The following is a 15790-nucleotide window of genomic DNA, read 5'->3' as shown; positions in this document are numbered from 1 at the left end:
ACGAGTATATCTCCGATGGTGTAGCCAGCCTGTCTCTAACTCTGTCGACTCTCATATCAAACACACAATTCTATAAAATACTAATAGTTTATTGAAGTCATTACCCTAGCACATCAAGTGGTTAAAACTATTCGTAAAACAATAGTTTATGACGTGTCACTAGGGATTGGTTCTCATAAGCTATCTGATTATAATTTTTCATTTTAAAATATAAAGTAACACATATACTCAGACACCAAGTATAAAAAGGAATTACAGTGAAGTAATATTTCAAATTTAATAATTTGCATAATTTTACAAAAATTAATAAGTAAATAAAAGTCAGTACTCTCTTTTATTTATATTCTTTTTACAACAAACGATCAAACTAGCCGGACACAAGGTAAGAAATTATATTTCTAAGCATGTCATAAAATTAAGGGTAGACTTAAGATAAATCAAGAATAACTTTTATCGAGGGAATAATAGAATTGTTAAAGGTGGATAATTTGAAAAGTTATTAATAACTACTTTCTCACCATTCGGGTCATAATAGTGCGCGTTCAACGTAGATGTTTTAACTTGTATTATACAATTACATAAAGAAAATAATTCAGCCATTAAGGCTTGGCGCCCAACAATTGGACAGTAGCATCTTACATGAACACACGCTGTTTCCCATTCATATAGCATGACCAATAAATATTAAGAGTCGTAAAATCCTCCTCCGTAATCATTGCACATTTCATTGTAGAATTAATATGACTCAGGTGTGAATCATCCGAATATAATTTTCCTTCAATTTACTTTTTACGACAAACTACGCGCAGTGGTAGTATCTTAATAAAGAGTTCATGGATATATATATATATTGTATGCTATATTTTCACCTTGTAGCTAAACGCACTTCAACAATCCGTTAACCATAACATCTATATATAATATCTACATTCTATTATTATTCCTCTTTCTTAATTATAAAAAATATAAATATCACACATATGGCCGCTTATTTTATTTCCTTCATCATCCTTCATTATAATAATTTCTCTTCATTCTTTTTATTATTATAATTAATATCCTTGTCCTTATATTTTTTTTTTATGACAAAAACACCCTTATATCCATCTCTATTATTTTTTTTTTATGACAATTAGTTTTTAAATTTAATCAATGATAGTTACTTATAATATTAGTGGCCTATCTAGCTCATTTGGTAACGTAAGTAAGTACAGGTGTTTGATTCGGTTGCACTGGGCTACGTAGATTACCCCATCCTCTTTAACACAATCAATAGTTTTTATAGATGACGTTAAACATAATTTAATTTAATAATAATAATCGTAAGTATAAATTAATCTGACATTTTATTTATGAAAACTATGATTTGCTTATCAATTTGTGTTTTGATACTTTGCTATATAACCATGTTAAAAAAGTAGCTTTCGGTTGATTTTTAATTACATCCAATAAATCTTACTTTCATTCTACACATTCATTTCATGTAGCTTTTAAATTTTATTGGTTGGTTATAAAAATCCGTCTTCTATTCAGTAGTTTAATTTCACAAACACCGTTGATTATATTATATTGAGTGACAGATGATGTTTAGCGTCATTGCTATACTCACCCCCTTGCCCATCCAGCACGGAAAATCGATGGCCTCCGTGTCAATTGTCATCCGTGTATAGTTCATCGTCATAGTTCAGTGAGTGAATTGTTTTATGTGTCATCTTCTTTGTAGCAAACGCCTTCGCTTAAATGGTAAATTGTTCGGCCGTTGTACGCCGTCTTATTATTTGTTAAATGCACGCTACCAGTGATTAGGCCCTGACCATCACAAAATAACTTCATTGCCGTAGTCGCTTTTCCGCCGTCTGTTTTCATCTGCCATTACGTGCCTGGATCTACACTCTGACTAGTGATACTCAGATGTTAGACACCATTGTCACAAGATCTCATACAATCCACTAATCACTATCAACAACTTTATCTGATCAGCTGAGTTTTATATTAATTGTTTTAATTGAGTTTAACTATTATGTTTAATGCCTCCAAATAGTATTAGTATTTAAGGGCCCCCGTTACCCCTTAAATTTAAGATACTCTTTGAAGAACTTCTAATGTATGTGGTTATTTTTTATTTAATTATTGTCTACTTACGCTACTTATTGGATGTGAGGTTATCAGACATCCTCCCAGGTGACCCCTCTCCTTCTTCAGTAATAGTCATTAAAACAAACATTCTAGTGTGGTGCACAACTAGCCGTCCTCAATCTAGATGCTTCGTACGAAACAACGTTAAAACAAGCAACGGCGCCGGAATCATGAGCGTGTGGTTAGCTCCAACCCCGCGGTACGAAACTTCGGCGTGTGGAACATGATTTGGACGAAAGCACTCAAGTAGCAAGTGACCCCTTGGTTTTAATACTATAGTACACGGCAAAATAATTGATATAATGAATAATAAAAACATAATTTATAAATTTGATGTGAAACAGAAAGATTAGTAACGTTACATACGAATATCGTATTTTAAAATGTATGGACTCATCATCATCATCATCTATTAAAGGCAACTCCTTGTCGTTGAAGCCACTCTTCTCTGTTTGACGCCAAATTCTTCAGTAAAACAAAAGACGCACATATCATGAGTTCCAGGATATTTTCAAAATATTATTTCCTTGGACGTCCTCTTGGTTTCTTCCCAGTTATTTTCCCTTCGAATATGTTGATTATAAAATAATGTACTGGGTATAATTGAACATTTTTCTTTACAATATAAATTTTAACTATCTAAAAATTAAACTGTTTTTACCTGGTGACACATTTTTGGTTTGAGTTTTCGTCGATAGACTAAAGAGTGGCATCTTATTGGATACTTAATTATTTTGCGGAGTTTCCACAAATTTTTCTACACTTTGGACAGATTTTAAAGAGTTGAATATCATAGTCCGAAAATAAATCTAATTTTATAAAGAAATCAGAAAATACGCATTCTTAAGTTTAAAAATCATTGATGTCAAAGTCTTACATGGGCGATTGCATTATAAATTATCTTTAAATAACACAATGATTTTATAATCAAGATGCAGCTATTGTATTGTAAATTCAACTTTAAACGGAGAAATGTGATTATTAAAACATTTGAAAACCATAATATACGTGCTCTAAGTTTATCAAATTGAGGATTTCATCTTTTACCGTATTATTAACTTCGCGTGTATTATAATAATGAACTTCAAAGTTTTTTTCGTGGTTCGATTGGTCAGGTGTAAAGTATATACAGAAGAAAACATTTTTACACTGTTGTACGTCGGTAGTGCCCTGATGTAGACACGAAAGGTAATGCACAAATTAAATAACGTTTTTAGACGACGAGTTCGTCGTTTTTAGCTTTTCTCGAGTCCTCCCATTGGATACGCTGGTCAGCCCCAATCCCTCCAATTAGTGAACTACTAAAGGGGTAGAGTTTAGACCCGTAAGCACGATCTAGCTCAAAAGTAGCAGATTGAGGGGTGACTCCTTGTCAGCCACCAGCACAACTACCTTTTCACTATATCTACTAAAGGTCCAAAAACTAGCCAGCACACACACAAATTTTTATGATTGACTAAAGGACCAGTAGTCCAACCTCGACTCTTGACGCACACACACAAATTTTAATAACACGACGATTGTAAAGTATTTACTCTCGAGTACAGGTTTTTAAATAATTATTTTATTTATATAAAGTAAAAACACAAAGTCAAAATATAATATAAAAATATAACACAGAATTAATTAAGTCGTACAAAAACAAAGTTACTCGCACACTAACGACCTAACCCGTAACTCGTTGTTTCTTCGACAAAACGTCCAGTCCTCTATCCTTTTCATGTTTCCTTTTATATTCTTTTTCCCACCATTATTAATTTGCTTACCCTGCATTTCCCTTCTACATGACATTATTGCATTGCTTGAGAATTTAAAAATTGCTTACTACTGTTTTAAACCTCGTATCATACTAAAATCGACGTTATTCAGCCATTTACTACAACACATTTTCTTTAATTGATGCTTACTATATTTCCTTATAGTATTCATTTTATCAGGTACTAAAGTTCGTAAAAAGAATTAAGCTACAAAATTTTAGTTTTAATTTTCAATTACTTACATTTTTTCAAAGATAATATTTTTACACGAGTCCAAGTTTTTTCACTAACCCGAATAATATTTTGCTTTTAGTTAAAGATTGTAAACAAAGATTCGACCTATTATACGTTTAAAGACAAAGAACTAATCATTTACTAAATAGATTTTTTCTTAGAGAAATTTTTATTTTTTAATAACAAATGAACTATTTTTAAACAAATACATTTTTTAATTTTAACGTGTAAGCTTTTTAACATAAAGACAAAAGTTGTTAACTTTTAGAATAACGCACAATGTAGTAAAACGAAGTAATGAAGCTTTATGAAATTGAACTGTTGAAATAATTATTTGTATTTAATTATATCAATTATTTACTCAACTATCTCCAAGGATTTAAATGTTTAATATTAATATAGTATATTCGTTAAAACTAAGTGAATATTATTTATATAATTAACTTAAAAAAATACATTATGTTATTATTATTACTATTAAAATAAAAGTATCAAAATACTAAATACGAATAATTTTTTAATTATTTAATTTTTTGACCCTTTCATTTAATATTTTTAGTAGAACTCTTTAAATTGGCATGTTGCACTGAATTTTTTATTTTGCAAAATAAAACTAAATATGAGATAATAAACCAAAAAATATTATGTCTCTTAATTTAGCATGTATAATAAACCTATAAGAATAAATACATACATTAGAGACTCCATCGGCAATAGGAGGTACGTAGTACAAATCTATCCCCGGAAGGTTAAAACATTTACCTATCATAACTATTTCATAACAAAGTTGTTTTAATTTTATATTTCCATTATTGTCTCTCTGTGCTCAGAGAAACTTGATTGTACGCCTGTAATTGATGTTTGATATGATTATAGAATATTGAGGACTACCAAAAATCAAATCTATTTGTTGTTTATTATAAACTTAAATACAGATAATAAATACAGAATAAATAAACTTAAAATTAACCAAAACAAAATTCACTTTTCAATTTCTAATTATTATTTAAATTGATGAAAACTACTAAATCTATAAGACCGTATAGAGACCAGCTATGATGTATGGTTCAGGGTGTTAAAACATTTTTTTTTAGATAAAATATTCATAGAAAAACTGATACAAATAGAAAATTAAATTAAAAATACAGCTGAAAGATTACATGTATAAAATTGGTAGTAACATTTGCATCAATTCATAATCATCACAACTTTGAGGATGAATAACATTTCGTGTTTCATCTAAAATAAAAAACATCTCATAACTTTATTAAACACAATTTTTTAACCATAATTTAATTTATAGTTTATTAAAAATTAAATATAGTACATATTAAGAATATCGACTTATTTTCAATTATTTTTGTTAAATTTATAAAAAGTTTTTATTTTGCAAAATTTAAATCAAATCTAAATAAAGTAAATGCTTATTTGTCAAATTGATATTTGATTCTAACTTAATAAAATTCATATTTAATTTAAATAAATCGATTTTCACTACAATTTACATTAATTTGTGGCACTTCACAATTATTGTTAAGAACAAGCATATCAACACATTTTGGCACTTAAAAATATTTTTAGTTTTAATTTAACATTCTAATTATTAAGACAATCGATTATGAGTGTCTTAATCCAAGAAAGTTTCATTGACTTTCATTAATTAATTAATTAAACATTTAAAAAAAAAATGATGGTTTAAAAAATTGATTTTGAACTATTTAAAATACCATTACACATTTTTAATTATATCTTATTAATTTTTTCTGAATGTATTTTTATAAGTTCTGCTTGAAGAATTTAAATACTTATTCCAAATATATTTTAAACTTATTTTTAATTATATTATTATATTAACTTATATTATTTTATTTGTAATTACTGTACATACCTAAGTCAATAAAATTATCAATAGGTCTTCTGCAAATTGGACAATTGAATTTTTTTTGTTTTAAAATTATAGAACAGGAGTTTCCAAATTGATGAGTGCATGGATCAAGAGTTACACTTGGCTTTTCGTCGAAACACAAAATACAGTTTTCAAAACTTTCTGTATAAATAATAGTACACTATTTAAAGGTTTTTATTCAACTTAAAATCTTTATACATTAGAAAATAAAGAAGTAATTCAGAAAAATATATTTTTAATATTATTTTTGAAAATAAAAATATATTCATACTTTGAGGCTTAAACAAAAAACTAACACGCCATTAAAATTAGCTGGCATATTTACCTATATCTACAAGTTTTTCTATTTTATTTTGGCATATTGGACAGTTAAAAGAATGACTAGGGATTCGATTTTTACATTCATGACCAATCTTATGACAACATGGAAATAAAATGACTGACATTTTTTCTTCGTGACAAAAAATACATTCTATTAATAAGTCAAACTAAAATTAAGTATTGATTAAATTAAAAAACTTCAAAAAATTATTAAATAAAAAATGCAGTGTACTGTAAGTAAGGGAACAGGTCATTTGTTACAAACAATGAGAACAATAAATCTACGTTTCCTTACTTACTTAACACTCTGTATATGTTTCCTATTGAATAAATATAGTTAAAAAAAACTAAAAAACACGGTTTTAAAGCACATTGAACTAAAAAGTTCAAAATAATTTTTAAAATAAGCTTAAAACAATATTGAACGAAAAGTACTAGAATTATTGTGATAAAAGCGTCGGGCGCTCAATATACGAAAAATATGACACAAAGCACCCACTCTTTTATCACAATAATACTAGTATTTTTTGTTCATAATTATTTTAAACTTATTTTCAAAATTATTTTTAACTTTTTAGTTTGATGTGCTTTAAAAGCGTGTTTTTTTAGTTTTTTTAAACTGTATTTATTTTTCACATTTTAGTTTCATGTTATGATAGTAGTTACTATCAATATCATGGTTGTAACGGGTAACGGGAAATCAGGCTTCGATTCTGGGAAGGGAGCTGAGAAACGGCTACCACATCCAAGGAAAGCAGCACACGTTCAGGTTAGCGTATTTATTGAGCTTTGGCCCCATACTGAAATCTTTATTGGGAAAAAACTCGCGTAATTATGCATCATTACTTTGTTTCCCAAAAATAACTGCTTATTAGTTGAGACATCAAAAATTTGGGGATAAAGGTTCATGACCAATATGTCAATAGAATTTATTAAACTTCTAAAAACCTTGGTACTTTAAATAAACACAAAAATGTTTAAATACAAAACTGAAAATGCAGTTATATAGAACTTAATTTTTTTTTATTCGAGTTGTTCTTATTTGTACAATAGAATTGTAGTAAAAACAAATATTCATTAATATGAATTATTTAGAAATTAATTCGATTTTATTGATTATTTTATTCGTATGTTAATATATTGAAGAAATTAAAAAAAACATTATAACGCTATATATATATATTATATATCTTTCTCAATTTATGAAACAAAGTATTTTTCATCTTTGATAAATTAAAAAAATCAAGAAACTAAGAGAAACCAAAAAATATTTTTTATCTTTTTTAATTATAGCAAAATGCTGTCATTGATGTAAACCAATAAAAAGAATTACTATTAAAATAAAACCTTAAGCATTTTATTTAACACAAAATATGTGTTCCCATTTAAAAAAAAATTTGACACCGTTACATGGTATAAGGGATGAACATAAAAAGTATTACATAGATAATAATTCAAGAATAATAACTAAGATAATCAAAAAAAAAAAATTCAAAAAATATTTTTTTTGTTAGTGTTTGAGTATTTATGATAAAAAAATCACTCTGTATATTATACAATATAATTTATTAAGTAATTAAATTATTTCTTTAATAGTCATAATAATTACTACTACTAAAATAATCATAATTATTAAAAAAATTAAAATAGACTGTTATTTAACTTTTAAAAGTTACTACAAAAGTCTACTCCTAGGGATAATTTTTTCTTACAATAAACTTGATATTTACAATGGTTCATAAAAATAAAATAAATTTTAATCTATAAAGTTTTAAAAAACAATTTAACGGNTCTATAAAGTTTTAAAAAACAATTTGACGGGGATGTAAGACACAGAATTAAGTGCGGGTGGTTGAAGTGGAGAGAAGCGTCTGGCGTCTTATGCGATAAAAGAATTCCAATGAGGCTGAAAGGTAAATTCTATAAGACTGTAATAAGGCCAGCTATGATGTATGGTTCAGAGTGTTGGGTGGTTGATAAGAGAGTAGAGCAGAGAATGAGTGTAGCAGAGATGAGAATGCTTAGATGGATGAGTGGAGTGATAAAAAAAGATAGAATAAGGGACGAGCATATAAGAGGGAGTATAGGTGTAGCGTCAATCATGAAAAGATGAGAGAAAATAGACTTAGATGGTTTGGTCATATTATGAGGCATAAGGTGGTTCAAATATCTTTTTAATAAAATCCTATTAGAAGGGAAAATGCTAAAAGAATGGAGAAATAATATTGCGGTGACAATATTTAAAAGTAAAGAAGACATATAGAAATGTAGAAATTATAGAGGTTTAAAGCTTATTAGTCATATTAGGAAAAATTGGGAAAAGATAATAGAATAGAGACAAAGAAGAACACTAGATGGGTGAAATGAGATCAGGAACGATGTGATAGGAGAGATGGAAAATTTTAAGTATTTAGGATAAGGAACGAGCATATAAGAGGGAGGGAGTATAGGTGTAGGATCAATCATGAAAAGATGAGAGAAAATAGACTTAGATGGTTTGGTCATGTTATGAGGAGAGAGGAATCGAAAGCCGTAAGAACAATTATAGAAATGAATGTTGAATGAAGAAGAGGTAGAGGAAGACCACAAAAGAGATGGAGGGATGTTATTGAATGCGATATGAGGACGGCTGATGTAAGCGTAGATAATGTGGGAGATCATGTCAAGTGGAAGTTTGGGATAAGAGTGGCTGACCCCAAGTAGTTGGGATTAAGGCAAGGAAGAAAAAGAAGAGATATTTTTATCAAAAAACATTATTTAACGAAAAATGAGCTATAGTATATCTCGATTACTCGCAATATAAATACAATATTAGAAAAATAATTTTTTACTTCTCTAGTTACATATCATTCTTGATTTGTCAGCTAATAATTACTTTTTAGAATCATCTTTATAATTTCATATTTGAATATTTACGTATTTACCTATATTATAGCTACTATCAATTTTAATTTTACATTTCGGACAAAGTTGATTTTTATTCATCACTTGAGTAAAGCAGGAACTACCAATTTCATGGTGACAAGGTTTAATAAGCCATGATTGATGCTCTGAATTGCAAAATATACATGCTTCATAATCAGCTGTAATATATAATACTTTATTTATTTAAATTATTTCATATTTTGTGTCTGCTACTATTTTTTCTTAGTTTTCGCTTGACCGATTTTGCTTAACAAATAACCCATGGATTACAAATCATATCTAGTTGAAGATATTAATCTTTAACATTAAAACATTTTCGTTTTTTTTATAAATAAGAGAATTCATCATAAATTTTTTAATTAACCCCTAATATTTATTTATAGGAATAATTTTTCTTAAAATACATTTAAGATTTACGATGTTTTATAAAAACGCAGCACAGTAGAGTCATGGGACAGCGAAGACGTGGCATAGTTGAAACTAGAATAAGCGATATCTGTCAGTGATTAAAATCACTATCCTAAAAAACACTGTTTATTTTAAAAAAGTGCCGTCTATAGTTCATACTTCAAATCACCATAACTTATTGAAAAACATTAATCAATCAATACATTCTTTTTGCAAATGTTAAAAATTTATTCTTTTAATCCGACATAATTTTTTTAAATCGAACTAAAGATTTTATACCCATTATACAGGGAAGCTCAAAACTTTAGAATTTTATGTATAGAAAGTAGAACATTTTCAACTTAAAATTTGAAAATGCTCCAAAAATACTTAGGACATTCCGAACGAGGGAAATTTTTCAATTTCTTAGATCAATGTGTTCAACAGGGTACGATTTGTCGGAGAGAGCTGAGAAAAAGTGACGTCCGACACAAAGGCACACAATAAATACATATAGTAAAATTAATGACTTCTCAGATTCGCATCGAACCTAAAATAAATCAGATAACAATTTTTAGTAAAAAGGTACATATTAAAATTTTAAGTTTTAAAAATTTGGGATAGTATAATTAATAAAGAACACTCTATATTTGGACGGTTTAAAAACTTAACCTTAAAAATTGAATCACAGTACTCTTTAATTTTTTTATTTAAAATAAAAAACTTATATTGTGAATATATGGATTCGATAAACAAAATCCCACATGTCACGCATTGGGTTGAAGTTTGGCAAAGAAGGTCGTTGTTATTACAGTCTTATGTGTTTATTTCAAATACCATACATTTAGTGTATACTCATATAGGATAAAATTTATTTAATTTTTCATAAATTTATTATTACTCTAATCATTTTGAAAAGGTGTAACTTATTTTTTAAATTCTGAAAAATTGACATAATTAAATTACTTAACATATATACGCCAAATTGCATAGAATAACAGTCATTTTATTGCTTACAGTTTTTATATATATTCTTTATTGAAAATTCTAAGCTGATACCTAATTTGTTCTCAACAATTTTCACATCTAGTTTTTGAGATAGTTACTAATTAGTAATTAAGTAAAATCATTGCTTAAGTAAATGTAAATGTAAGTAAAGCACAGTAAAATCATTGCGAAAAATATAATTATTTTTTAACTTTCCTGTAATGATTTCATGATTAATAAAAGTTTTGAAAATGTTCAGATTGCTCTATTAGGTTTAATTATATTTTTGAATTTTTAAAATTTAATATGTGTGTCATTCTTCAAAAAAAAAGCTAAACCTTTGAGTATACTATTTAACTGACAACTTATAAATCATTTTATTTAAAAAATATTTATTTTTAGATTATCTAATAATAGCTATTTATCGACAGATATAAATTTTAATGATGTTTCCAGAGAATATTTATAAACGGCGACTCAAGAGACATGTGCTCATCCTTCCTTGCAAATCAGATGACAAATAATAATTTATTGAAAGTAATGATACGTTTTTTTTCCTCGTCATTATCATAAATACATACTTTTTTTATGATTTTATTAATTAATTATTTTTCTATGATTAATAAATGCAATAAAAGTAGTTATAGGAAGTATTTAATTGGCATATAGGACAAAAGTAAGTAAAGAATAGGTTTTTACCATTCCAATTGTTTGTTATAATCGACCTATTTCTTGAACAATCTTTTAAGACGTATTCATTTTTTAATTTTTAATATTAAAAATTAAAAAATTGGATTTGTACATTAATAAATTTATTAAAAACAGGTCTAATAGCTGACTGTAGTTATTCAAATACTTAATAATTCGGTAATTTAACGTGTATAATGTATTAATCAAATATTAAAGCTTTTACAGCAGATCACATGTAAGCCTTTTTTTTTTTTATAAAAGTACATATAAATAAATTCATTGTATTAGGATTAAAATTTTATTTAAAAATACAATTTAAAACGTGGTTTAGATTTTAGTTTTTAGGAAAAATTTGTGTTTTAAATTATACACTAACTGAAATTATAATTAACTAACGAAGATCAAAATTATCAAACTTTTTTTATTTCTTTAGTAGTGATATCGAACTGTATAGTATTAGACAATTTATGTACAATGATGTTCAATTTTTTTTGTTAAATTGGCTATATTTGAACAGTTTGTATGTTAAGTTTAATTGGGTTGAGTATAAAATTATATTTTCAACAAATCATCTATTTGTCTCCAGCGTTGCTTACATTTTTAATACCCTTTTGCCAAAGAGGTAACTAAATATACAACAATTTTATATTTCTCCATAAAAATTACAATACTAATTTATTGAATATCAATTTGATACTAAATTTAATTACTATAACAAGTATTTATTAATTTATTATAAAACATAATCATAAAACATGTAATCACAATATAATTTAAAGAAATAGAAATTTCATTATGCTTTAGTAATAATCCTAATTTTTTTCTCAAAATTAAACACAACCTACAGATTTATTATTTAGATGTTAGTGATTTTTATCACTATCAGATATCATGTATACTTGTCCTAACTAAGCTGAATCTACTGTGGTATCGTTTTTTATATTTTATGGTTAAATATTAAATATATTAATTATTTTGTATTTTATATTTTTTTACATTTATTCTAGATGCATTTTATTACTAACCAGTCACGATTATAAAAAAAACTATGGTTATAAATGAAAGTCCCAACATTTTCTGTAACAAATTAACATTTTATATAATATTTTATTTAAAAATTATAAATGTCTACACATATTTTTCTTGTAATATACAAACATTTATCAAAACAACTTGTAGACGATTTTTGTGAATTTTTTAATAGTCCATAATTGTGTAAAAAAGCTTATCAAATATACATTATTTAGACAAATTTAGAACAAAAGTATAAGTTATTTCCAGTTTCAAAACAAATTTTAGGAGAAAGTTGAAGGCATAACAATGGGAAATGTGTTATTATTGTTTTTAGAATTTTTAAGTAATTTCGAAACAAATTTAAAAAACACTTATGGCGGATTTTCCGAATTTTGGGTTAGGTATGCAAATTATATTTTTGCAATTATAAACAAAGATTTTAATACGGAGGTTTAATTCGCAGAACATTTAAATTCATTTTACGAATCAATTAAAATCACGTACAAACGGGAAGTAATTTTAAATTGTTATTTTTAATTAAAAAAATGAATATATATTTGTGTGGATTTTAAGGTATATTATAAAAAAATTACGATTTAAAATCGTTTTTATACTAATAGTCATATTTTTATTTTATTGTCATTTAGATCGTGAGACTAATATAATTTTAACTAACTTGTATTTATAAAAACTATATTTNATTTAGATCGTGAGACTAATATAATTTTAACTAACTTGTATTTATAAAAACTATATTTTTCAGTCTGATAACTATAATAAACTATTTTTTTGATAACATATTTTCAGATATTAAAAAAATGTTATTATCTTTTATTTAATTTAAAAAATTTTTTTCTATTTGGGAATTTATGAGTTTAATTATATTAGCTGATAGAAAATGACTTTTTTGAAGTGTAAAACAAACCTTCCCCTTTAAATTTTTTCATCATTTTTTTTACATAAAAGAAAATATCTTACAAAAAATATTAAGAACCCATTTTGCGATTTATCAAATTTTAGAAATAAGCATCATAATTTAAAGCTCTAAGATCATTTGAGAAATAATTTTTGAGTTTTAATGAATATTTAAATATGCGATTATATTTTTTCAGCAAATTAGTTATCATCCCTATAAAAACTAAGGATAGAATTGAAATTACTGAAAAAAATTTATTAGGAACTTTTTAAATATTACATTGTACAAGTCTACCAAAATTTTAGAATGTATGATTTATAAGTACAAATTTTTTTAAAACCTACTCGAATTAGATTTATAAATATGAAATAAAGAATATTATGTAATATTAAATATATGTAATGATGTCATTATTGATTCATTCGACATTCTATAGTCATAGTAAGTCTTATTTGCCTTAAATGCAATGGTAGATATAAAAAACCAAGCGATTTCATTATTTAAAATTTAGATTTAAAATTTGGAAAATTTGCTAAATATATAGAAATTTCTTGTTTGATAAATGTACTCATGACTAATTAAATATATGATATTTACTATAATTTTCGGAAAATTTAACACTAAATATTGGTAACAACAAAAATATACAATCTAAAATAAAGTTATACAATTTTTATTAGTATTTTATTTTATTGAAGTATGATTTAGTACATTATTCATAATTTAGAAAACTTGCATCATAATTCAATTTTTAATTACTTGTGCTTGGGTCTAAAAAAATGATTTAATAATAGTAATTGACCAAAAATGTAGTGAAATATAATATTTAGACGATGCTCGTATAAAATGGCACAAGTCTATATAAGATAGAAATCTTATAAAAAGACGCAACAAATAAAGAATTCAAATGTTTTATTTAATTTGCGAAAAAGAAAAATATCCTTAGATTAATTCAATAAGAGTATACTTTTTTTGCTCTTCTAGAAAATCATACTAAAAAAATCCTGATAAAATCAGTTAATTTATCATTAATATTTAGCCGACAATATTTTTATATTGATTAATCAAATATTTTTGTTATGAGAATAAAAAAATCATCATTTTGTTGGATTATCAGTTTGATTGATTTAAACCAACCCATACAAGTATCCTATTGTGATTTATAATAGTAGATCGCCTAAAGTGAAAACTGAATATATCAAAATCCACTATTCTTGGTGATTTATAATTGTTTGAGAAATTTTACGTTTTACGAATATTTAAAGATTATACCCAATCACTCACAAAAAATCAAATTTATTAATTAAATGATTTCACTTAATAGATAGTCTCTTGCTAAAAAAAAAGTTTTACCTATAAAGTTAAACACTTTATTAACTCAAACCATGAGGTCTCTCAATCATTATAAAAATCCTTTCAAAGTATTAATGCAAAATTAAAATGTAACAACATATTTTGTAGTAATAATAAAATATGGTTATTATGAAAAAGATTAAGATAAAAATTTTTTTGATGTTTATAGAAAATTCTAACACCATTTTCAACAAACTGTAGCCAATTTCCAAAACGCAATTACTATAAATTGAAAATTAATTAATTATCACTTACCATGATAGCTTCTATTTCAAAAATTATTTTTTTTTAAAATGAAATTATATACTACGGTTACAGAGTATTTGTTTTATACAGTTTATTTTCATTAAAAGACGATTATGAATAAAACTATTAGCTTATTGATGTCATTTTTCAAAAATAATAGTTATATATTATATTATATATTAATTTATACATAAACAGGTGTCCTATCATGTTATAACAAATCCTATAACTTTTTATTTACTTTTCAATACTTAGAAAAAAAAATCTAGTTTAAACTTAGAACTATAATAATATGATAAAAAATAATTCAGATAGCCATTTTATAGAGATCATTATAAGAAATAAAATACCATTAAAATATTGTCGACTATATATTATTTTTTGCAGTTCAATGTTTATAAATTAAGACCTTTTATATTCGCATCGACCATTTCATATTTTTTATTTGAGAATAATCAAGTTTTCCCTAATAAATAAAATATGTTCAATATTAAATAATTACCTATAGGATCAAACCTAGTTATAGAATGGGAACATTTTGGACATTCAAAATTATACTGGCGTATTGTTTCATAACAACTTTCACACAAACGATGACGACAAGGTCTTATTTTAACAACACATATTTCTCCATAGCACGACTGGCAAATATCTGTAAGTTCTAATCTGTTACAATTGATATTAAAAACATTCTGGGACTAAAGTATCTTTTTTTAATACAAGTAGGATTTATAAACACCAAAGTTTTATTTTAGAAACAAGAAATATTCACCTTGCGGATCTCCATTATCTTGCACTAATGCTTCTTTACGTGTTAAATCAACTAGAAATAATTTGAATAAAAATGTTTCGATTAATCAATTTCGATAATACTTACAAAAAAAAAAAAAAAAATCAAAAAAAACCCAAATAATATTA

The 15790-nt window shown here is 25.7% G+C and overlaps 1 protein-coding gene across 1 annotated transcript in view; it reads right to left on the bottom strand.

Annotated features, from left to right (window-relative positions):
- Positions 1-5024: 5024 nt before the first annotated feature.
- LOC126904704 (uncharacterized) overlaps positions 5025-15790 on the bottom strand; it is a 27470-nt gene continuing 16704 nt past the window's right edge. Inside the window, exons 7-12 of the mRNA XM_050683928.1 lie at positions 15645-15695; positions 15375-15524; positions 9279-9437; positions 6359-6505; positions 6016-6174; positions 5025-5366 (exon numbers count right to left, since the gene is read on the bottom strand). Of these exons, the coding sequence (XP_050539885.1) occupies positions 5284-5366; positions 6016-6174; positions 6359-6505; positions 9279-9437; positions 15375-15524; positions 15645-15695 (749 nt within the window). The 3' untranslated portion in view covers positions 5025-5283. The remainder of the gene's footprint in view (positions 5367-6015; positions 6175-6358; positions 6506-9278; positions 9438-15374; positions 15525-15644; positions 15696-15790) is intronic.

The sequence above is a fragment of the Daktulosphaira vitifoliae genome, unplaced genomic scaffold (assembly GCF_025091365.1).
Source record: "Daktulosphaira vitifoliae isolate Bord-2020 unplaced genomic scaffold, ASM2509136v1 Scaffold_4, whole genome shotgun sequence".
Lineage (NCBI taxonomy): Eukaryota > Metazoa > Arthropoda > Insecta > Hemiptera > Phylloxeridae > Daktulosphaira > Daktulosphaira vitifoliae.
This window is presented reverse-complemented; position numbering and strand designations above follow the sequence as displayed.